Genomic DNA, 20,669 nt, shown 5'->3' on the forward strand with positions numbered 1-20,669 from the left:
ATTAATTACAAGCAAGCGGAAAAATGTGCTTATATTTAAAAAAAAAGTAGGGTGATTCATTTCTATTAACCAATTGTATTTTTAACAAGTTTGGACTAGGAGTCAATTTGATCCAGTTCCTCGGGCTCGAAAGTCTTTATATCAATAATATTTCTGGACTTTGAAGCGACGGTTACTGTTCCATAACTTCGGATTATCAGCTTTGACTTCACGTATAGCATTCTCTGGATGTGTCCAGATTAGTATTATTAACCGACGACTGGATGGCAAAAGTTCAGTGCGCTCGCAGCTATTATGTGGATTATCTGCCTCGTGCTCTTGCCCCTTGTGGCGGCCAGTTCCAATACAAGACTTCTAAATGGCATCCTTAATCATGTGGACAAGGAGGCCAATCCTTGTGAGAACTACTACAACCACGCCTGTGGCCAGTACAACATGCGTCACATGGACGACACCTTTTTCGACATCATACAAATGCTGGATCACCAGGTTAACCAGAACTTGGTGAAACTAATGGACGAGCTGGAACTGAGTTCTCAATCGCCGGACTTTAATGTGTCTAGTGTAGATGGCAAGGTCCTTCGTTACTACCTTAGTTGTCGTGGAGCGCCGCGGAATATGGATAGTTTAAGCGAGTACCTGAAAGTGATTTCCTCCGGCGAAGGACTCACATGGCCTCAGTTCATTCTGGACGGTAGTTCTTGGCCCCAGGAAAAATTCAAATGGCTCGAGACACTGGCTCATCTGCATCGCTACGGTCTAACTAACGTGTTTTTCAACCTTGAAGTCGTGTCGAACCCACGAAATGCCACCGAGTACATGGTAGAATTAAATACACCCACTTTCGGAGAAGAATCTCAACTGCCGAACAGTTTCATTGAAATTCTATCCGTTCTGTATGTCATGAAGGTTCCTTCCGGTGAAATCATTACTCTGGCTCGAAAAATACGCACGCTTGAATTGTCGCTTAAAACGATGATCAATCCGATCGACAGACCGAATAATAGATACATTAGTATCCGCGATTTTGAGATGGAAACCGGTCACAACTGGCAGCGTTTCTTTGAGATTTTAATAGGCTCCAGCGCAGCCCCAGAACTCCAAGTGTTGGTGCGCAATTTTAGGTACTTTACCAGCCTTAAGGAACTAATGGACAAACAGGATGCCCGGCTGGTGGCCAGCTACATAATGACCCGACTTGCAATATTTCTATTTGATGAAACCACGGGTGGCAGGGAATCCACGGAGTGTGTGTCACAGGTGCGCCGCAACATGAATTTGGCTGCAAGCATGCTCTATAAGGAACGATTTTTCGAACACTCCGCTTTCAGTGCCCATGTCCTGGAAATTAAGGACATTTTCGAGAAACTACGCCATCAGTTTCTGCGGCAAGTCGATCAAAATCATCTAGAGTTGACTGCTTTGCAGAAGAAATTCGTCGTTCGAAAGGCAGATGCAATTGAGATCAACGTTGGGAATCTTCCAAGAACCGATTATCTTCGCCATTTCGTCGGCCAGTACTACCAAGACCTGCAGTTTCCCACTGGCGAGCTGGATTACCATCAGCTGCACCTCAAGGTGCTGCAGTTTCGCACCCAAAAGATGTTGGCCCAAATCCAGCAAAGGGCACTCAGAGGAGCAGAATATTTTGACTTACAGGAGCCAAGCAGCGCCATTGCCTCCACCTCGTACTATGTGATGCGCCCCAATGTGATTATTGTCCCACTTGGGCTACTGCAGGAGCCATTCTTTCAGCTGGAAAGCGATGATGTCTTCAAATACAGCCTGATGGGATATATTTTGGCACATCACTTGATAAGCGCCTTTGCCACCGAGGGCATTACAATTGGCAGCGATGGAAACGATCAACCATTCAGATCGCATCGTTTCGAAGAAGCAGTCAGTTGCTTGTCACGAAATGCAGAGAACATCGATGAAACCATGGGCGATATTGCCGGTCTAGAACTGGCCTATTCTACTTATGCTAAGATGGCCAAGAACCGAAACCGTTTGGATTTCACCCATTTGCCACCGGAGCAGATATTCTTCCTAAATGCCGGCCAGTTCTTCTGCGGCAATAGCGATATGTTGGTCCAGTACAAGGAAGATCAAGTGCGTTTACAGAGATTGAGCAATTTGACAAGGCTTTTGGGTGCAACCGCAAAAAGCCTCAGCACGAGAAGTGTCGTTTATGGTGAATACCCTGTACATATGCTTAGAAATACACTTATTTTGGATAACACTAATACAAGACAATCGTGTTAAATTAAAAAATTTGTATATGCTTATACAATCACATCCATTCTGTATTACAAAATAACATTAGTCCAGCTGATTTTGTATGTCTAATCACACACAGTTAATAAAACCAGCACGCAATCTTTTCAGTCCTTATTAGTCCTTATATTAGTTATTTTAGTAACGTGAACGGTTAATTTGCTTGAGCCATCTCGTAGGGCCATGAAATGTACTTCTTCTCATCGTAGAAAACACTGTCGGGTTATCTCGCACTGAGTAATTCGAATTTAAAACAACAAGTTCTTCAACACTTGAGTGTGCTAGCAAAATATTTAAAATTTTAACTATTTATACGACACACCAACATTTTTAACGATCTTATCTGGGTTATCTTTAAAAGATCTTCGCGTGTGAGATTATCCTTAATTATACAATTTATTGTATTTTTCTCAGCAAGTTTTGTGAAAAGTTCGACAAGATTGCCATCTCCAGAATAGTGTATTTCCAAGTTCTCTAGTTTGTTTAGATCTGCCAGTTTTTAAACACCAGTCACATCTGATACCCAACACCTAAGTGTCCTAATGTTTTGAATTCCAGTCACTTTGGTAATATCTTCGAAACGTAATCCTAACTCGGAACTGAGTGGTAAGTATATTCCGGATATATACAATTCTTCGAACGTACTTAAATTGGCTGCGAAAGCATCTAAGAGTGCATTAGGATAATTCAAGGGTGTTTCACAATTGAACAGATGAATCTCTAGACGTTTTTCATTTTTCCATAGGATAATTGCCAAAGCATCGCTGAATATGGTTGCCTTCATCTGGCATATGCTTAGCAAATTTCAATAACATTTGAGTTTATAGGATCAATGTTTCCGAGGAAATGGATTTGCATGTACTGAAAGTTATTCATTTGACTAAAGTTGATATCAGGCACTTCGATTCAGAGGCATGCTAGCAATTGAAGTGAATTTATTTTCACAAGTTCATCATCAACATATGTAGTAGTGAATTGAAAGTGGCAAACGTTATAAGTCGATCTATGTCAGTTAGATGATCTTCGATTGTTAGTTTCAACGGTTGAAGACTCGCTGGCCTGTGCCACTTTCTTAAGTTGCTGAAAAACATCGATTCCGATGTTTTCATGTAAACCAGTAATTAAAATGGTTTTCAAATTGGGCAAGTTCACTAGTGGCGCATATGGGGCAGCATCGCCTCCTGCATTCAACTTGATTCTCAGTTCTCGAAGATTTCCGCAATGGGGTATGATATCGGAAAATCTTCCATGCACCTCTGTGCTTTCAAAGCTCAATATGGTTAGATTTCGATTTCAGCGCAAAATGTCGGCCAATGTGTCTGTACTGAGCTTAAATTCAACTTTTAACGCCTCTTGGTTCGTGCGGCCCGATGAAATGTCTAAAAATACAATTTAAATACAACCTTTTAGTGTTATATATACGTATGAGCCTTGAAAAGACAGTAGAAGATCGAACGGACCTTTTTTTACCAACAGATTCCAGAAAGGATCTCCAACTTTCGTTTTTTGATTGCCTATTCACTCGAATATCTATTTCCAGCACTATGAATGAATCCTAGAATTTGAGAAACTAATTATGTATCTTTATGAATACTTGTTGAACTTTTCCTTACTTGTACTATTCGAACTAATTTTTGACAGATTATGCATGCCGAATGATTACAATCTTATTTGGATGAGTTGATAGAGCTTAGGAATAATGTTATTAATTTTGAATTAAAGAGTTGCGATTAAGAAAACAAACACATTTGGTATTATACAATACGTTATAATATACGTTTTAACACAATATTTATAACAATTACCACATATATTATCTAGTTTTTGAAGAACACTTTTGAAGAACAATTCCAAAACAAGAAGAATTTTTCATTAACACACTGAATTTCCGCTTGGGAATCTTCTGATAAGCGTGCTAGCGATAGCCGAGTTCACATCCAACAGATGTTTCCCTTAGTTTCCCTTAGCAGGGTTTCAGACCCAAATGATGATTTATCTTATATTGATTTAGCTCCAAGACGCCATGCTTTGCATAATTCAGGTATTATTAGGCTGCTTAATATACAATCCACTTATGTTGGTGTTTCAATGAGAAACATCGACACGTGAGGATAAGAATATTTATATATCGATATATTTTTACTCTTGTGCCTTTTGCACACCCCTAGTTGTGTTCCACCACTACTTCGCATGGCACGCTTTTTTCCGTGTGCTCGGTTCGTTCGGCCATACAAAACACAAAATTCAAGTTAAAGAACTAAATAGGCAACAGCCTGCAACTAAAAGAGAAGCCGCAGCGAACAAAGTGATTTGCTAAAAGAGACGTAAGACAGTTATCGCATCGAAGGCACCAGGAATCGGAGATTTCTAACACGGCGCGCGTGCGACACACATACATACCCAGGAGCACACACCCACACACGCACAATTACTTGCCATTGACGCAAAAGCGAAAAAGCAGTGGAATAAAGGGGAATTGACAAATAACAACGTTTGGCAAGCACTGGACTCTGGTCGCTGGAATTCTTTCACTTAGTAATTGCAACGCATGGACGACGAAGTCATTGAAATTAGCGACAGCGAACGCGAAGAAACCTCATCGAACTCCGAGATGGATGTGGAAATAACGACAGAACAGCCGGCCATCGATGTCAAAGCAGAGCAAATTGTGCCCAAGGACGCGGCGACGTAAGTAAAAATAAAAACGCCAAAAACCTCCACAGTCGCTTTAAAACCAGATATAACAGCCTGTCTGTGAATGTGATTCCAAGTTACTTAAAAACTGTAGCTATGTTTATGCACAGTATTGTGTGCATTTAGATAAGGCGGAAAAATCTGGCATAATTATTTATGTTGCTAAATAGTAATCAATTTATTCAACTTTAATGATAGTTAAAAGTGCTAAAACTGCAAAAGAAATTGAAATTTAAGTACATTTTGCAACAATAAGAACGGCTAGTTGCAAACATATAAACTGCAGTCAATGCCAAACTGTGCGATAACAGCTATGTTCATACATAGGTGTTAAAGTTTTTGTTTGCATTTTGGTTTTATGTAATCTATTGCCCGGGGTCTCTACCTCTCACTCCCTCCCCTTGTAGCATTGCCCCCGTCTTGTCGCACCCATTTGGCATGGTCATGGGCAGCAGCCAAACGTAGCAAATAAATATAGATAAAAAAAGCAAAAACAAGATATAAAACGTCAGTGACGCCAACGCACACGCCCTGCAGTTTACAGTGGGCATTCCGTAGAAAAGGTCTGCTTATTATATACGTTATACGATTCCCTGTGAAGCATTGTATTATATAATTACATTTTCATACAAACATGCTTGAGTGCTAAGTGCAGTTTTCATTGTCAAAGCTTTCGCCGTTAAAACCATTTAGAAACGAGATATTAAACATGTTTGAGCTAGGAAGGTTCTACTGTAATGCCTTTGTTGTTGCTAGGTGCGCTTTGTTTAGTTCTTGTTTGAAACTGGTTTTACTTTCCGTTTGCCCACCAATGTTTCTCAATGTCTGTCTGTGTGTGTGGGCACGTTACATTTTGAAATTCGAGCCTCTGTGGTCTCACAAGCTGGCATTAAAGTCACAGTTTTAGAGTGACTGGAGCTTGAAGTCAAGGACACCGTATTGCCCTTGATAACGAAATTTAAATTCAGTTTTATCATTGCTCTAGAAAATCCCTAATTTTTTAATTTCATGTATGTATGTAAAACCGTTTACCGCTTAAATGAAGCACATTTTTGCAAATGTGCCAACATAAACAGTTATAAATTTGTCTTTGCCACGCTTCATTTGCGTTTATTTCTGTTTCCCGTATTTCCACACAAAAGCATCGAGGAAAAACAATAGGAAAACAAAATTAAACAGCTATTTGCATTTGAACGGCCGCGATTTTATTTATTTCCGTGTTTACGAGTAATCGAAGCTGACACTTGATTGGAAAATGGGAATTTATTTAATTTTTGGAAATTCGAGTTCAGTTTTGTTGTTCTGGCATTGATATACTTTTTGCCATTGTTCTTTCGCTTATTACGTTCTTTACGCTAAAATTTTAGTCACCTGTTGTGAGTAATCGCATGCAATACAGAAAGAAATCTAATGAGGATAGATAAGATTTGTATGGAAAATCATCAGGTGATGGCTTAAATGTGGGATACAATCTATTGACCGCCAGTTTTGCGTGTAAAACTTAATGCGATCAACTGGTGGAGTTTCAAAGTCAAGTACAGTCATCGCCAAAAACTGAAACACAAGACAATGCCAAAAGCTCGGGGCAACCTACACACAAAGCTACCGCAAAAGTTGGCCAAAAATAAAACTTAATGTGAATGAACCCAAGCGCAAAATCATACGCTCATGTATCTTAGGCCTTCATCGTTTTTCTAATTTCCATTAGTAATATTATTTCGCCTCTTTGGAGTTCAAGGACTGACTGGGCACAAGAAGTAAAAAAAAGCCGGAACAATTTCTCTGACTCATAGCCATGGAGAAAAGATATTTATTATTGTTTTTTGTTGTTTGCACTTACTTGGGAACTCGATAATGACGCTGGGGAAGAGAGCAGATGCTGAGGGAACCCGTTTGCACATCTACATCTATGAGTCAACCTGTTGAAAAATTAGAAATTCCGAAAGGTTGCAGCATCCGCCTATTGATTTTATTCGCCTTGTTAAAAGAAAAAGAACTGCTTTCGCTTATTTATAGATACCGATGTGACATTTTGGCCTTTTTTTGAGTTCAAGGTCAAAGGCCAAAGCATCGTTCCTGCTCACTCGCTTATTGTATGCAATTATTGAAGCTAATATTTTCTGATTACAGTTTAAAAGTCACTGAGGATTTAATTGGCTTAGGTAATAACAGTTTGAGCTTAAGTTTTGTGATTAGATTAAAGCCTTATCACATCTGTTAGGCATTACAGCACTTTTGTTTTAGTTTTGCTTGGAATAGGCGATAAGAAAATAATGAACATAGCTCGTTATTGTGATTGCCTTGCAGGGTTTACTTGAGGTCACTTTCAGAATTTCCAGTGTTTTAGTTTGTTAAAAAACATACATTTGTGTATAGTAGACATATATTTCCTTTGCCATGTGGAAAACTGTTGCTCGTTATCTGAAACTACAGTTTGGATAGCACTTTGTTCTATTTATTGGCCAACAACAAAGTTGCTAACGCTTTCGGTGCAGATGTATTTCAACGTAGCTTCGACCCAAATTCGCTTTGGTACAACTTTTTCTCTATTTCGTCTAAACTTTTGGCCAACTATGTATATAACTTCGGGCAATTAGCTTCGAACTATGTAGCCCTCGAAAAGTTATTGCTCGACTCCAGTCAAAGTGGGTCAATTAAATTATTGATTCGCCACGAGGCTAGAAACAGAACACAATTGGCAAAAAAAAAAAAAGAAAAAGAAACCGAGGAGTAACTATTGGATGGTTTCCAATATTAAATATCTTGATTGTTTCGAGAAGCTCTGAGCGGATGTAGTGGGCTTTTGCAAAGTGGCTGTCATTTAAAGATAATAGTAGGTGAATAGCTTGAAATTACGTAATTCCCATCTTGTGGGAAGATTTTTTGCCCAGAGACGTTTGAATGATGCGCCAAGGTCAGCTGAAAAAAAATTATACCGAATTGGAAACGATTCAATTTAGCGCAAAATGGTATACATCAATTTATAGTTATAGTTAGTCAATTCAATCTTATCATATCACATGCAATTACATGGTTATATAGAAAACCAGATCCTTCGTTGCTCATGTCAAAAAGCTTAAACAGCTGTCATCTGCTACCCATTAATCGCCGGTCTTGTCTTCCCTTATCTGTCTGGATCGAAACTGGTAGCCAGTTTAGTCAGTCTGCCGCCTATGACGAATGTAGCTGGTTTCAGAAGACAGGTACACGGTAACAAACGATATAGTTAAAATATGTAATACTTTATAAAATTCGAATATAAAATATTGCGAGTATACAACATTAATAGTGCATTTATGTACAATTATTGATACTCATTGACACAAATTATTCTTGCAGTGTAGACACAAGGAGAGTAAGAGAGAGTGCATGATGTTGAGTGGGGAAAAGGCATTTCCATTTTCAGTTGGAAATTGTAGGTGTTGGCAGCTTGTAAATTAGCACTTAACTTCATGGCGCCATTACAGTTTGAAACTAGTTTCGTGTATTAAAGTCACTTCTTACGGTTTTATGAGAACTGGGTAGACATATTTTATTATATTTATTTGTTATCTTTTGCACTTGTTATCTTAGTTAGGGAATTTGTGGCAATTTCTGTGGAAATTATCAAGTTTTTTTTTTATGTATTTTTGCTGAATTATTTTCTTTTGTTTTGCTTTTGTATTCACGGCAGTGGTTGGTGGTTTTAATTGCTTGGGGTCTGCACTTTCACTTGGTTTCGGTTGCCGAGTTTGTAATGCAATTCCACTTGTTGCTGCGGAATGTAACCCAAATTGCTTTTGGAATTGCCCCAATTTGACTGTGAACTGGATCTAGTTGTAGTTGGGCATGACTTTGTGGTTTCTTCTAGCATATTCTTCTCAGCGAATTATTATCAGAAGAGGTTCTTCCACAAAACCGCAACTTTCTTCCTGTTCCCCTGTGAATGTCCAGTTTTGTTGTCCTGCCATTTTTGGTTTCATTAAAAAACATTAATTACAATCAGACAGCCAGCAGACGATATCTCTTGTACATGTCTCGGTTGAGATACACGACACGCCTTCACTTCACGGGCTATATGGTAGATATATATGGTCTGTATAGATCTGTATATCTACAAAAGTGTGCTTTCTTAAACAACGGGAAGTAAAAATGTTTAACAGAAACAAAGCGAATGAAATTGAGGAAGACAAGAGGAGAGAGTGCAACAACTTTTCAACGATTTTGAGGAAGAGTTTGCTCGAAAAAAATGGCATTTTAAAATGCATATACATATGTACTACTAAACACAAATCGAATGCATTTTCCTAATTATGAATTATGTTTAGTATTTATTGGATTTATTTTTACTACTACAAAAATATTTTACTAAAATTAGAAATTTTTGTATATTCAAAAAGGGATATGATAAATTTTGCTTCAAAAATTCTTTGTTCTTTATTTTGATTATTCCATTTCAAAAATGTTTAATTAAAAGTGTTAGATTCACGCAAGCACAATTTCCCTTTTATTATCAGTCTGCTGTGATCTTTTTGATGTGGCGCTCATTTTCGCCAACTGCAACTGACGCTCTCCTGCTCTTCGCTCTGCTTGCGGCGCTTGCTCTCTCGTTTCTCTCCACGTCAGCTGCTTTGCTGCGCTGCAGTCGCCAGTGGCATCGAAGGGGATCGTCACTCTGCCCACTCACTCAGTCGCGAGTTGCAGCAGTGCGTCGATCGACGTCGTTTTCCGCGCTAGTCGCGAAAATTGTGAAAAGTCTGTCGCGGAAAGGGAAAATTACTGAATAAATAGGAAAACAAAGGCTCCAAGAATTTTCGCTTTGAGTTGTTTGTCTCATTTGCTGTGTCAAATAATGAAAATTTTACGTTTCCCATAATACGATTATATTGTGATGATCAAAACGTGTCTTAAATCGAAATCAAATAATTATTCCAAAATAAGTTGAAGAACCTGTGAACGTAGACTGACTATACATACTTCAAGCGATCCAGTCCGTATCTATGTGCTCGCAAATAGCACACTTCGACCAGACGGAATAGCCAACTAAATCTCTGTAAATCCACAACGAGCCAACAATCGAGCTGAATAAAATGTTGTAGTAAGTATTTTAGGGATGTCTGCCTTCTTTCGTTAATCACCTAAACTAATGCTAACTAATTCGCAACCGAAAGTACATAAAAACCAAAAATAAACCGACGTTGACCCATCCAAAAACACAGCTAGCCTCAAAAAAATAGTGAATGTTGTCTGAAAACCAAAGCATATATATTTAAGTTTTCATTAAAAGTAACAAATGAAAGGCTTACTATTCACTTCAATACGCTTGCTGTCTAAGAAGTACAAAATCAAATTAATTTAGTTGCGTGTGAGTATTATAATTTTGCCAAGACATGTATGCACATTTTGCATTTAAATCGGCTGCGTGTATATATAAATAAATATTTCTGTGTGTTTGGGTGTCGTCTGCTGTTTGTTGCATATTCATTTGTTGCGGTTTCTCACCTCACCTCTGTGCCCCACAAACGCCACGTGCAGAGGCGTTGAAATTCGAAATCAATTGATATAGTCACACATTAAAATGGGTTGAATAATATGGCTGATCAGTTAGCAATCAAGAATTGTTGCTATTTTATGTGAAACTGCTAAATTTGTAAAAATTGTCCATGAATATAAAGCTTTATCAATTAAAAGATTCCTAGTTGACTGATATTCATTTAATTACGATAAGAAATGAGTACAAGAACAGACGCATTGTTCTGCCAATTCATCAATATTATTTAGCTGTCTACAAATTATCTAAAAATAGACATTCAGATAAGAGCTTTTATTATAAAACCAATTGATAGGAAAATAATTGAAAATAAAAGACAGTTAATACTATTAATTTTACTAAAATACATTATTTAAGGGTTGAGCAACACTTTTAAACTTTTTTCTATGATGATTCATTTCTCAACTCTGATTTTTCGCCAGCCTTTTGCCCTTCACACACTTTTTTCGCAAAGAGCATTGACCAGTGTGATCAAGGCAAAAACAGAATATATCAGCAATAAACTGTGAGAAAATTCTACAAGCTAAAATATTATTAAAGCAAAGAAGGATTTCAAATCACTAAATATGTGTTAAACTATTGCTATAAAGCAATATAAAATACTTTCAATCAACTTTATATTTAAAAATCGTTTAAAAATCGAAAAGACGTGCGTTTGTTTTTCTCTCGCTGTGCTGAAACAAAAAATAGGCGTTCGGAAAATCTTTTCGACATTTCTCAATCTCTTTAAAATGTCAGAGCCCAACTGGGCTGTCAAATGCACTGGCTCTCGACCATTTTAGCCTCTGGTTTTCAGTCCCTTCTCCTAGGAGAGCATTTGGCGGATGCCTCTTTGGGGTCTCTTGGCACATGTGTTGGCCCCAACTTTTTGGGCAGCAAAGCTTTGGCATATGGCACATTGAGGTCGCCGGCGCAAATTCTTATCCAAAAAAAAAAAATGAAAACACAAAAAACTGCTGCATGTGGAAAATATGTACAATGCATTGCTACCGCACTATAATTTTGGTTTTTGTGTTGTCTCTTAGCTTTCAGCTATTTTTTTTTTTCACTGGGTGTGTCGTTTATTGCCCCGACATAAATGTTTTTATGCCCCGCCATTGTTGTTGGCGTATCTGCTGCTCATGTTGCTGTTGCAGTTGCAATTTTTGTTGCAGTTGCAGTTGTAGTTGCTGTGGGCGAGCAGATTGCGTTTTAAATTGCAGTGGCATTAAATTTTGCATGCATTTTATTGCAGTTGCAGCCAACCAAATGACTCACATGGGTAACCCGATTCATTTCGAGTACGAAAACTCTGAACCAAAATGCATTTGCAGTCGAGAATTATAGGCCAGTGGCGTGTGTGGAGTGGTCCTGTCTGTGAATATGCCAACGCCTCCTCGTGGGATACTTAAAATTATATGTTTGGAGACGCAATTTTGCTGCTCTTGGTCATATTTTTATGGGCCACTTTGTGTCAAGGGAAAATGCATTTACCGGCTTATGATTTACGGTTTGTTTTCTTTGGAGAAAAGTGGAAATTTATCGTGTGCATGTTGGGAAAAATTTGTGGAATTTCATTTTTTTTTTATCTTTGAATCCAAAAATGTTTCAGCATGCTATCTTTCCGCCGATATGAATATATATCCAAATCTAATGATGGAAATTGTAGTTTTGTTGAATTTATCTTTAACCGACAAAGTTAAATTAACTGCCCCAAATGTTGTTCCATTTTATTGATATTGCATAGCCTCGCAATTCCCCTTGCAACTAATCATTCGTATCTAATTGTCACACTCCATGCTAAACAATCTGCCAATCAATCGGACTTTTAGCACGTATCCAAATAGATATGTAGTATTAAGTTAAAAGCAAACATTCCACAACGTCATAAATCCCGATGTCATATTTACGTGTATATTTTTATTACGTATTGTGTGTGCCATAAATAGCAAGCAACTGGCAACTGGGGAGAACCCAGCCATTTAGCTCCACTATTTCCCCGACTTCTCCCCAGCTAACAACACATGGAATTAATGGGTCGGACAACGACCCAAAACTGGGGAACATAAATTCAATTGAGGCAAGTGTCAATAGAACACGAGCTCATCCATTTGTAAGTGTTCTATAACCATGATGATGCTGCTTCTGATGATGATGATGATGCTTATGATGGGGGCGATGGTGAGACAAACAATCAATTATGTATTCTATTTGTTTGCATAAGTTCTGAACCCACTCTTGTGCTGACAATGGTTTGCGAGCTCATGTCTGCTTCACTCTTGAGTAAAATTAAAAATTAATTTATTTAGTAAAAAAATGCATTTAAAAATATTCATACAAATGTTTGCTTATTTTCCAACACATTTTCTTAAATCTCAAATTGTTCACACCGTTTTCTTTTGAGTGTTTTTCGAACTGTTTGTTTATTTAGTTAGCCCCCCCTTAACTTTCAGCAATTTGGCTTAAACTTTCAGACCGACCACTCTTGGCTAGGTTCATTAACTTCGTAATACGTATTCCCTCGAACATTTCCCTGAAGTTTCGCCCCATTCTTAAGCTGGCTTTTCTTTTATTTATTGGAAACTTCTTCTCCTTATTCACTTAAGCTCTGGCTGCTTTGGCTCTACGCCCAACAGTGTTTTTGCCTTACTCGCTCCCTTTATTTTCGGCCGCCATTATGTCTGCACAGCATTTCCGGTTCACGCAGTTGGGGGCAAACACAAAAAATAAAAAATAAAAAAAAAGCCCAACACAGGCACAAAACCCGCATTGACCTACTGTGCGTGGTCCACGTGAGTCACAATAATACAGTACAAAATGGCTAGCATAAACCACAACTCTTGCTATTAAAAATGATTATTCTTTAAGCTTGAAATACACTTTAAGAATCTAATAAAAATAACTATATGTTACAATGCTACTGAAAAAGGGAAAACGAAAAATAAAGTGTAATTAAGGCAGTCAAATTTGTCTTAGGCACGCTACACTGTACCACAGCGAGTATCATCTTGGTGTTGGTATGCATTCGAGTGTACGTTCGGTTCTTGTGGCAAGCAATTTCAACTTGTGGCAGGTCATGTCCGCTGCCCGCTGCTCCGCCCACTTTTGCACGCCTCCCTAAGCGTGTTGTGATGGGTAAACGGGTAAACTATTTGATATGCGCTTTCGCAAAGGGTTTGTTGACTTGCGCAGCGTTAACTGAAGTGGAATTCGAAGGGTGTTGTTGCCACAAAATATTGACTTTTGTTGCATGCGTAAATTGCAATGTCTGCATTATTTATAAATTGCATTAAATCCATTGCGATTTAAGTTGAATAAGTACTATGTGATATCTTTATTATATATTATTTAATGTTATAATAAATGTAGATGTTTACTTATCAATCATTTAGTTTAAAATAAAAATATATATATTTATATATAGTTTAGAAATATAGAGCAGAGTATTTGCATTTTCATGTTGTGTTGCCTAAACTTTCCCTATTCTTATTGACCAACAAATGGCTGTGAGATGGCTAGTAGCATTGTCTGGCGTATCGTTGGAGCCACCTGCAGAGAGGCTCCACCATCCACCACCCACCACCTCCTCACGCTTCCCCACAACTCATGCTTCTCTCACATGCGCGCTGCACAGTGCAGCGAATGCTTTCTCTGCTCTCTTCGAAATGGCTCTCTTGCTGCAGCGGGCACAGTGCATGCAACAAAGTAGTTTTCACTGCAGAAATTACATCTGATGATTACATCTATCTCTAATTTTGTTTAGTAATGAGAGATGCAAACGTAAGACATTTTTTATATAGCTATAGTTAGGTCTTAAAAAATTATATAAATTTTTTTAATTTTTCTTCAATGACATGGCTGCTACTGCAACATGATGGTAGTAGTTTTGCCTTCGTTACTTTTGGCGCTCGGCTTGAAACTTCTCGACGTGTCGTTGCATTAAAATCATCGCCCGCAGCAGCGACAACATGCAGCAAGCAGCAGCAGCAGCAACATCAGCAGCACCGCAGCAGCAGCATCAACATCAGTCGCTTCCGTTGGCTGCCAGAGACCACCAGCAATAACGACGTGTTCGCTAAAATAGTCTTTTGATAGCCACTTATTTTTGTAGTTTTGCGTTAGTTTGGTACAATAATATTAGCCACCCGAATGGGATCTGTTTAAAATTCCTCGGCTTTCTCGTATGCCGAAAAGTAATAACACTAAAAGTCTGACTCCTCCAATGCTCAATAAATTGTATATGAGTTCGGAGGAATTTACATTTCTGCCGCGGTAAGTAGAAATGCTGGATAGAATGAGAGTTTCACTCTGTTGTGCCATTCGTTTGTCAAAGGCAATTTGATATGACAGGATGCTAATGGAATGCTAATGGCGGTGCACTGGCAAGTTTGATATATATATGTGCGGCGGAAAAGTTTGTCCGGAAATTGCAAAAGTGGAGATTTTGAAGTCTTTAAGTTTGTTTTCAGTGCATGCAAGTTTTATTTCAACTGCGGTGAATTGCAGGGCAAAGTTTTACCACCGATATATCATTAACTTATAAAGCAGTTTATTCGGCTTTAATGTTCTAATTCGTTATTCAATTAATTTATTAAATTCAAATTTTAAAAACGTTATAAATAGTATACCCTAAACAGGCTTTATTTATTTTTGCTTAAAATAAGCGGAATGTTCAGCAATATTTTTGAATATTTTCGAAAATTCAGTTAACTCCATAAATCACCTTGACTTGGTGAAGCAAGGTTTCAGCCGCCCGGTGAAAAGTTAAGTACATAAATGTTTGGAAAAGTAATCAAGCAGAGTGTGAAAACCACTCGAACCTCAAGTGGTCCCACTGTGGCAATTGTGGATCTGGAGCTATCTATCGCATCGCATCAGTTAACTCATAGATTTGACACCCTGACAATCTACTTTGCATGATTCTTGCAGCACATGTCACACGGCGTCCAAGTTTCCCTCGATGGCTGTGCGAAAAGTTTTGTCATCACAGACGATGACAGCCCCCTCTTCGCCCGACGAGCCATCCATATTCATGAGGGAATGATTATTCCGACCAACTCACTCTATAGCCCATCAGCATACCTCGAATGCCCTGCTACTGCCATTGACTTCGCTTATCGCGCATTGAACTCTGCTGTGACCTGCAGGCATTTGCATATGCGGACTAACACGTACGCACAGTGCGGGTCACAATGCTAGCAACAAGGGGCTGTTAATGAATTGTTGTGTAGGTGATAAAAGAATTAATGGGTAATAAATTATTAATGAGTACTGCTTTGTACTTAAGCAAGAGATTAGCAAAGATATTATGAGCAACATAAAAAGGAATATAAATGAAATCATTTTTAAAATAATATCATATTATAGTTTATTAAAGATTATAGTATAACTTTAAATTGATCCGAGGAACTACCAATTTGAGAGCATATGTAATCTATACATGCTTATATTTGCATTGCATGCTTTGCATTCATTCTTCTGCCTGCAGTTGTTGGCTCTTTTTACTTCGTTTTCCGTTTACCATTTTTTGTTACCTGTTTCATCCTCTTTGCCTCTTTGAGCTTTATTTATCTAGCCCGGGCTTTCATGTTTTTGGGCGTGCCAGCCCAACCATTTCTGCTGCTTAATTTAAATCAGCTCTTCAGTTTTCAAACCATTTATTTTTTGTTCGCAACGAATGCATGCTGTAAGTATGTATAATCCAAGTCTCTATTTTTTGTTCCATTGAAGTTGAATTGCAAATGCAAATGCCGCGTTGCCTACTTTTGTGGGTGGCAAATGGGCCGAAGGGCCTCGCTTTTGGGCGGAAGAATTGAAGGCGGGAAGGCTCTAACAAATGGCTTTCTAAAATGTTGCCCAATCAAGCGCAAGCGAATTTTTGACTTTTATGGGTTTCTCTAATTGTTATGCAAACTGCTGCTGCTGCTGCTGTTGACTGGAGTGCTGCCTGCTACCACCCGATATCCATCCATCCCGTCTTAGATATCCGAAACCCCCCATTTTGGCCCCATTTGCGGCTCGGGCCGCGACCGCTTTGGCAAGTTATGGCAGCAATTAAAAGTTTTGTGCTGAGCACTTGAAAAAAAAGCCAAAACCACCCACTTTGCCTACGCCCCTTTCTTTATTTGTCTGCCGGCGGAGCAAGATGAAAAAAAGTGTGAGCAATGCAAATGATTTCCATTCTTCAGCAGTAATTAACATCTTTTGTTTGCACGCCGTATCTTATTCGCATGCAAGTTCCAATCAAAATTATGGCATTAAAAGTAGAAGGAATGTTGGTAAGGGCTTCTAAAATGATCCTACTGTGACTCAGATTCTTATTAAATTGAATATTGAACCATTTTCTCTTCGTTTACTTCTAAATTCTTAGTTGTAAGCATGCATAAAATTGGTTGCGAAGTTTCGAAGTTTTGCTTTCTAAATGAAAACCAAACATTTTTACCCAAACGTTCCAATCGAGCAGAAATTGGAAAAGCATTGAAGAAGGTGCAGTGCTGAAACCCCTCAGAATTTGTAATATCTCAATGTATTTTTAATGGCACACCGATGAAAATATAAATAGGCAGCAAGGAAACCGAAACCATGGGCAAATAAATAACAAACAGGCGGAGTGAAAAGCGAGAATAACAACATAGAGCCATAGAGCACTTATGCCCCATAATACTGGCATGGTGACAATGGTCTCGGTACAGTAAACACCCTGGCTGGCACAACTCCAAGTGGGTTTTGTGTTTCGAGAGTTGGGGGAATGGGTGGAGGGCGGCGAAATAGGGAATTTCTTTGGCTTTCGGGATTCTTTGGCGTACCGCATTAGTGTCGCCCTATTGGCGGCCATTGTGATGCCATAATTTCTTGGCCCATTTGAGCTTGGCGCAGGTTGTTGCACTTCCTTCAAATGGAAAATCGGAGTGATGGGGGCGGCGGGCCACAGTGTACTAAAATGGAATGGAAGCCGCCAGTTAATGGGAGTGGAAATTCATCGGTCAGGGCAAACGGATGTACCTAACGAGCACCATTATTAATTGCAACTCAAACTTGTGTTTTTTAAGAGATAGCTATTTTTAGGCCAACCAATCTCTTATATCCCAAAATTAACGTAGGGTTTTTTAATAATTGTTAAGGATTTTATAAACATATATCAACAAGGATTTAATGTTGCAAACTATTGAGATGTGTAGAAATAAATCAGCTATGTACAGTATTTAATTCGTTTACGCATTTTAATAATCCGTATTAAAGCATCGCAACCGTTAAGTGCCATTAATTCCATTAATTGATCATTATCTGATGTCGTTTCAAATGAAAATGCACATTATGCATCACATTTCCCCCCAATTTTCGAGCCACTGTGCACTTTGAAAAGTCCACGTCTAGTCCACAGCAAGCGGATTACTTCCTGTTGCTTTTCGTTGTGCCCGTTTTGTGCATTTCCACTTGAGATGGCGACTTTGCCCCGCGGCAGTTACTTCGCCTCGCTCAACGACGACGACATGAAATTAAAAATTCAAATTATGTAGACTATGTAAACGACCGACCGATTCTTTTGTGCAATGAGCTAAGCCCCCAAGGATTGACCAAGAAAATTGTTTTTCACCACCACATCTCTCTCTACTTGCAGCATTGCCGAGGAGAAGAAGAAACTGGGCAACGACCAATACAAGGCGCAGAACTATCAGAATGCACTCAAGCTCTACACGGATGCCATATCGCTGTGTCCGGACTCGGCGGCATACTATGGCAATCGGGCCGCTTGCTACATGATGCTGCTCAACTATAATAGCGCCCTGACCGACGCCCGACACGCCATACGCATCGATCCGGGCTTCGAGAAGGCCTACGTCCGGGTGGCCAAGTGCTGTCTGGCCCTGGGCGACATCATTGGCACCGAGCAGGCCGTCAAAATGGTCAACGAGCTGAACTCGCTGAGCACGGCTGTTGCTGCCGAACAGACGGCGGCGCAGAAGTTGCGCCAACTGGAGGCCACCATTCAGGCGAACTACGATTCGAAATCCTATCGCAATGTGGTCTTCTATTTGGACAGTGCCTTGAAGTTGGCGCCCGCCTGTTTGAAGTAAGTTCGCGATCGAATATAATTTAGAAACTCCAATTAATCGAAACTGAATCTTTCAGATATCGCCTGCTCAAGGCTGAGTGCCTTGCATTTTTGGGGCGATGTGATGAGGCCTTGGACATTGCTGTCGGTGTAATGAAGCTGGATACCACGTCGGCGGATGCGATATACGTGAGAGGTCTCTGCCTGTACTACACGGACAACCTGGACAAGGGAATTATCCACTTCGAGCGCGCCCTGACCCTCGACCCGGACCACTACAAGTCCAAGCAGATGCGCAGCAAGTGCAAGCAGCTCAAGGAGATGAAGGAGAACGGCAATATGCTATTCAAGTCGGGTCGCTATCGCGAGGCACACGTGATCTACACGGACGCCCTGAAGATCGACGAACACAACAAGGATATCAATTCGAAACTGCTTTACAATCGGGCTTTGGTCAACACACGTATCGGAAATTTGCGAGAGGCCGTGGCCGATTGCAATCGAGTGCTGGAGCTGAATAGTCAGTATCTGAAGGCCCTGCTGCTGCGGGCGCGCTGCTACAATGATCTGGAGAAGTTCGAGGAGTCGGTGGCGGACTATGAGACGGCACTGCAGCTGGAAAAGACGCCCGAGATTAAGCGAATGCTGCGCGAGGCCAAGTTTGCGCTGAAGAAGTCGAAGCGAAAGGACTACTACAAGATCCTGGGCATTGGACGCAACTCCACCGACGACGAGATCAAGAAGGCGTATCGCAAAAAGGCGCTGGTACATCATCCGGATCGACACGCAAACAGCAGTGCCGAGGAGCGCAAGGAGGAGGAGCTGAAGTTCAAGGAGGTGGGCGAGGCGTACGCCATTCTGTCGGATGCTCGCAAGAAGTCGCGCTACGACAGCGGCCAGGATATCGAGGAGCAGGAGCAAGGTGAGAACGAAATTATTGAATAATACTGCGAGTGTCGGGAATGCTAATTCTTTACATTTTTCTTCTACAGCCGACTTCGATCCCAATCAAATGTTCCGCTCATTCTTCCAATTCAACGGCGGTGGCCGGAATAATTCTTCGTTCAACTTTGAATTCTAGGATCCCAACGAGTGTTGTTCACCACCTTCACAGAGAAGAAGACCATCGATCCCTCACTTTCTGCGTCATCCGAAACCAACACAACCGAACACACAGCAGCGCACAAATTTTAAACTCTTTTACATATTTCTTTTTCAAAAAGTAAGAAAATACCACGTTTTGATTATGTTAACGAATGAATATATGCCGAGTTCTTTGAAAAACTATTCTAAATCAAATAATGCAACTAAATTTCCAGTGTAAGTTCACATTTTTAAACGTTGTTTCTTGGATTCTTTCGGCGACATTAAATCATGGATAATAAATCATGGGAGAATTGTGTTAAACAAACTAAAAAGTTGCTATAATCCGTTGTTGTTGGTTCCGCCGGCCTTGTGAACTCTTCGTTCAGCATGTATAGAGGAGTAATTGATTAATTAATGATTAATGAAAGCGTAGCCTTATTGTATAACCAATTATATTTTTACCTCTTAAGCCAGACACTTAAGTTTCGTTTCTAAGTTAAACAACAAGAACTGTATGGTTAAAACACTAGACAAGTCAATCAAAACGCAATAACACAGGCAATTTTGTTTTCATTTTGCGGAGTTAAACGATGAAGATTATATTTGAAGAAAATAAATCAAGTAAAATTAGAAACAGAGAAAGTGTTGGATGGTCTTAATGTTTGGGGATTAAGGAATTGGGGATACAAATAAAAATTTTGAAAGAAGGTATTATATTTATATATATTATTATAGTTTTATTATATTTGTTTTATATTATAACCTTTACCAATTGTTTTTTATTTTTATGTTAAATTAGAGTGATTTAATTTGAATTTTATGTGCGGCGTTGCCAGATCAGCTTCATATTTGTTGCCTGCTTTTGGGCTTTATGTAAAATGTATGTAGATGCTTTTCGATTAATGTAGAGTGGAAACTATCGATAAATATGGCGCGTTTCTCAAAATATTTGCATTTCAAGATAATTACATATACTATTTGAAATTCACCATGTGGCACTTATTAATTGTGGCCTACATAAACAGAAAACATCTTTACCATTTACCAAAG

At 39.3% G+C, this 20,669-nt stretch overlaps 2 protein-coding genes across 4 annotated transcripts; both read left to right on the forward strand.

Moving 5' to 3' along the window:
• Positions 1-243: 243 nt before the first annotated feature.
• Positions 244-2,387, forward strand: LOC117150591 (membrane metallo-endopeptidase-like 1). Its single transcript, XM_033317547.1, is given in 2 exon segments — positions 244-2,125; positions 2,128-2,387. Coding segments are annotated over 2 exon segments (1,902 nt in total). The 5' UTR covers positions 244-294; the 3' UTR covers positions 2,199-2,387.
• A 2,070-nt stretch (positions 2,388-4,457) lies between these two features.
• Positions 4,458-20,249, forward strand: LOC117140066 (dnaJ homolog subfamily C member 7). Of its 3 annotated transcripts, none has more exons than XM_033302815.1 (4): positions 4,458-4,965; positions 18,099-18,551; positions 18,611-19,455; positions 19,526-20,249. In XM_033302815.1, the coding sequence occupies exons 1-4, from the start codon at positions 4,826-4,828 to the stop codon at positions 19,612-19,614; spliced, it is 1,527 nt and encodes a 508-aa protein (XP_033158706.1). In that variant the 5' UTR covers positions 4,458-4,825; the 3' UTR covers positions 19,615-20,249. The 3 variants fall into 3 exon arrangements, with proteins under 3 accessions (XP_033158706.1, XP_033158723.1, XP_033158715.1); XM_033302832.1 differs by lacking the exon at positions 4,458-4,965 and adding an exon at positions 9,668-10,048; XM_033302824.1 differs by lacking the exon at positions 4,458-4,965 and adding an exon at positions 14,688-14,752.
• Positions 20,250-20,669: the final 420 nt, after the last annotated feature.

This window comes from Drosophila mauritiana, chromosome 2L (assembly GCF_004382145.1).
Source record: "Drosophila mauritiana strain mau12 chromosome 2L, ASM438214v1, whole genome shotgun sequence".
In the NCBI taxonomy this organism is placed as follows: Eukaryota; Metazoa; Arthropoda; class Insecta; order Diptera; family Drosophilidae; genus Drosophila; species Drosophila mauritiana.

Coding starts and splice junctions, on each gene's coding strand:
- LOC117140066 (XM_033302815.1), top strand. CDS start 4,826: ATGGACGACGAAGTCATTGAAATTAGCGACAGCGAACGCGAAGAAACC. Junction 4,966..18,098: donor GTGCCCAAGGACGCGGCGAC/GTAAGTAAAAAT, acceptor CTCTACTTGCAG/CATTGCCGAGGAGAAGAAGA. Junction 19,456..19,525: donor TATCGAGGAGCAGGAGCAAG/GTGAGAACGAAA, acceptor TTTCTTCTACAG/CCGACTTCGATCCCAATCAA.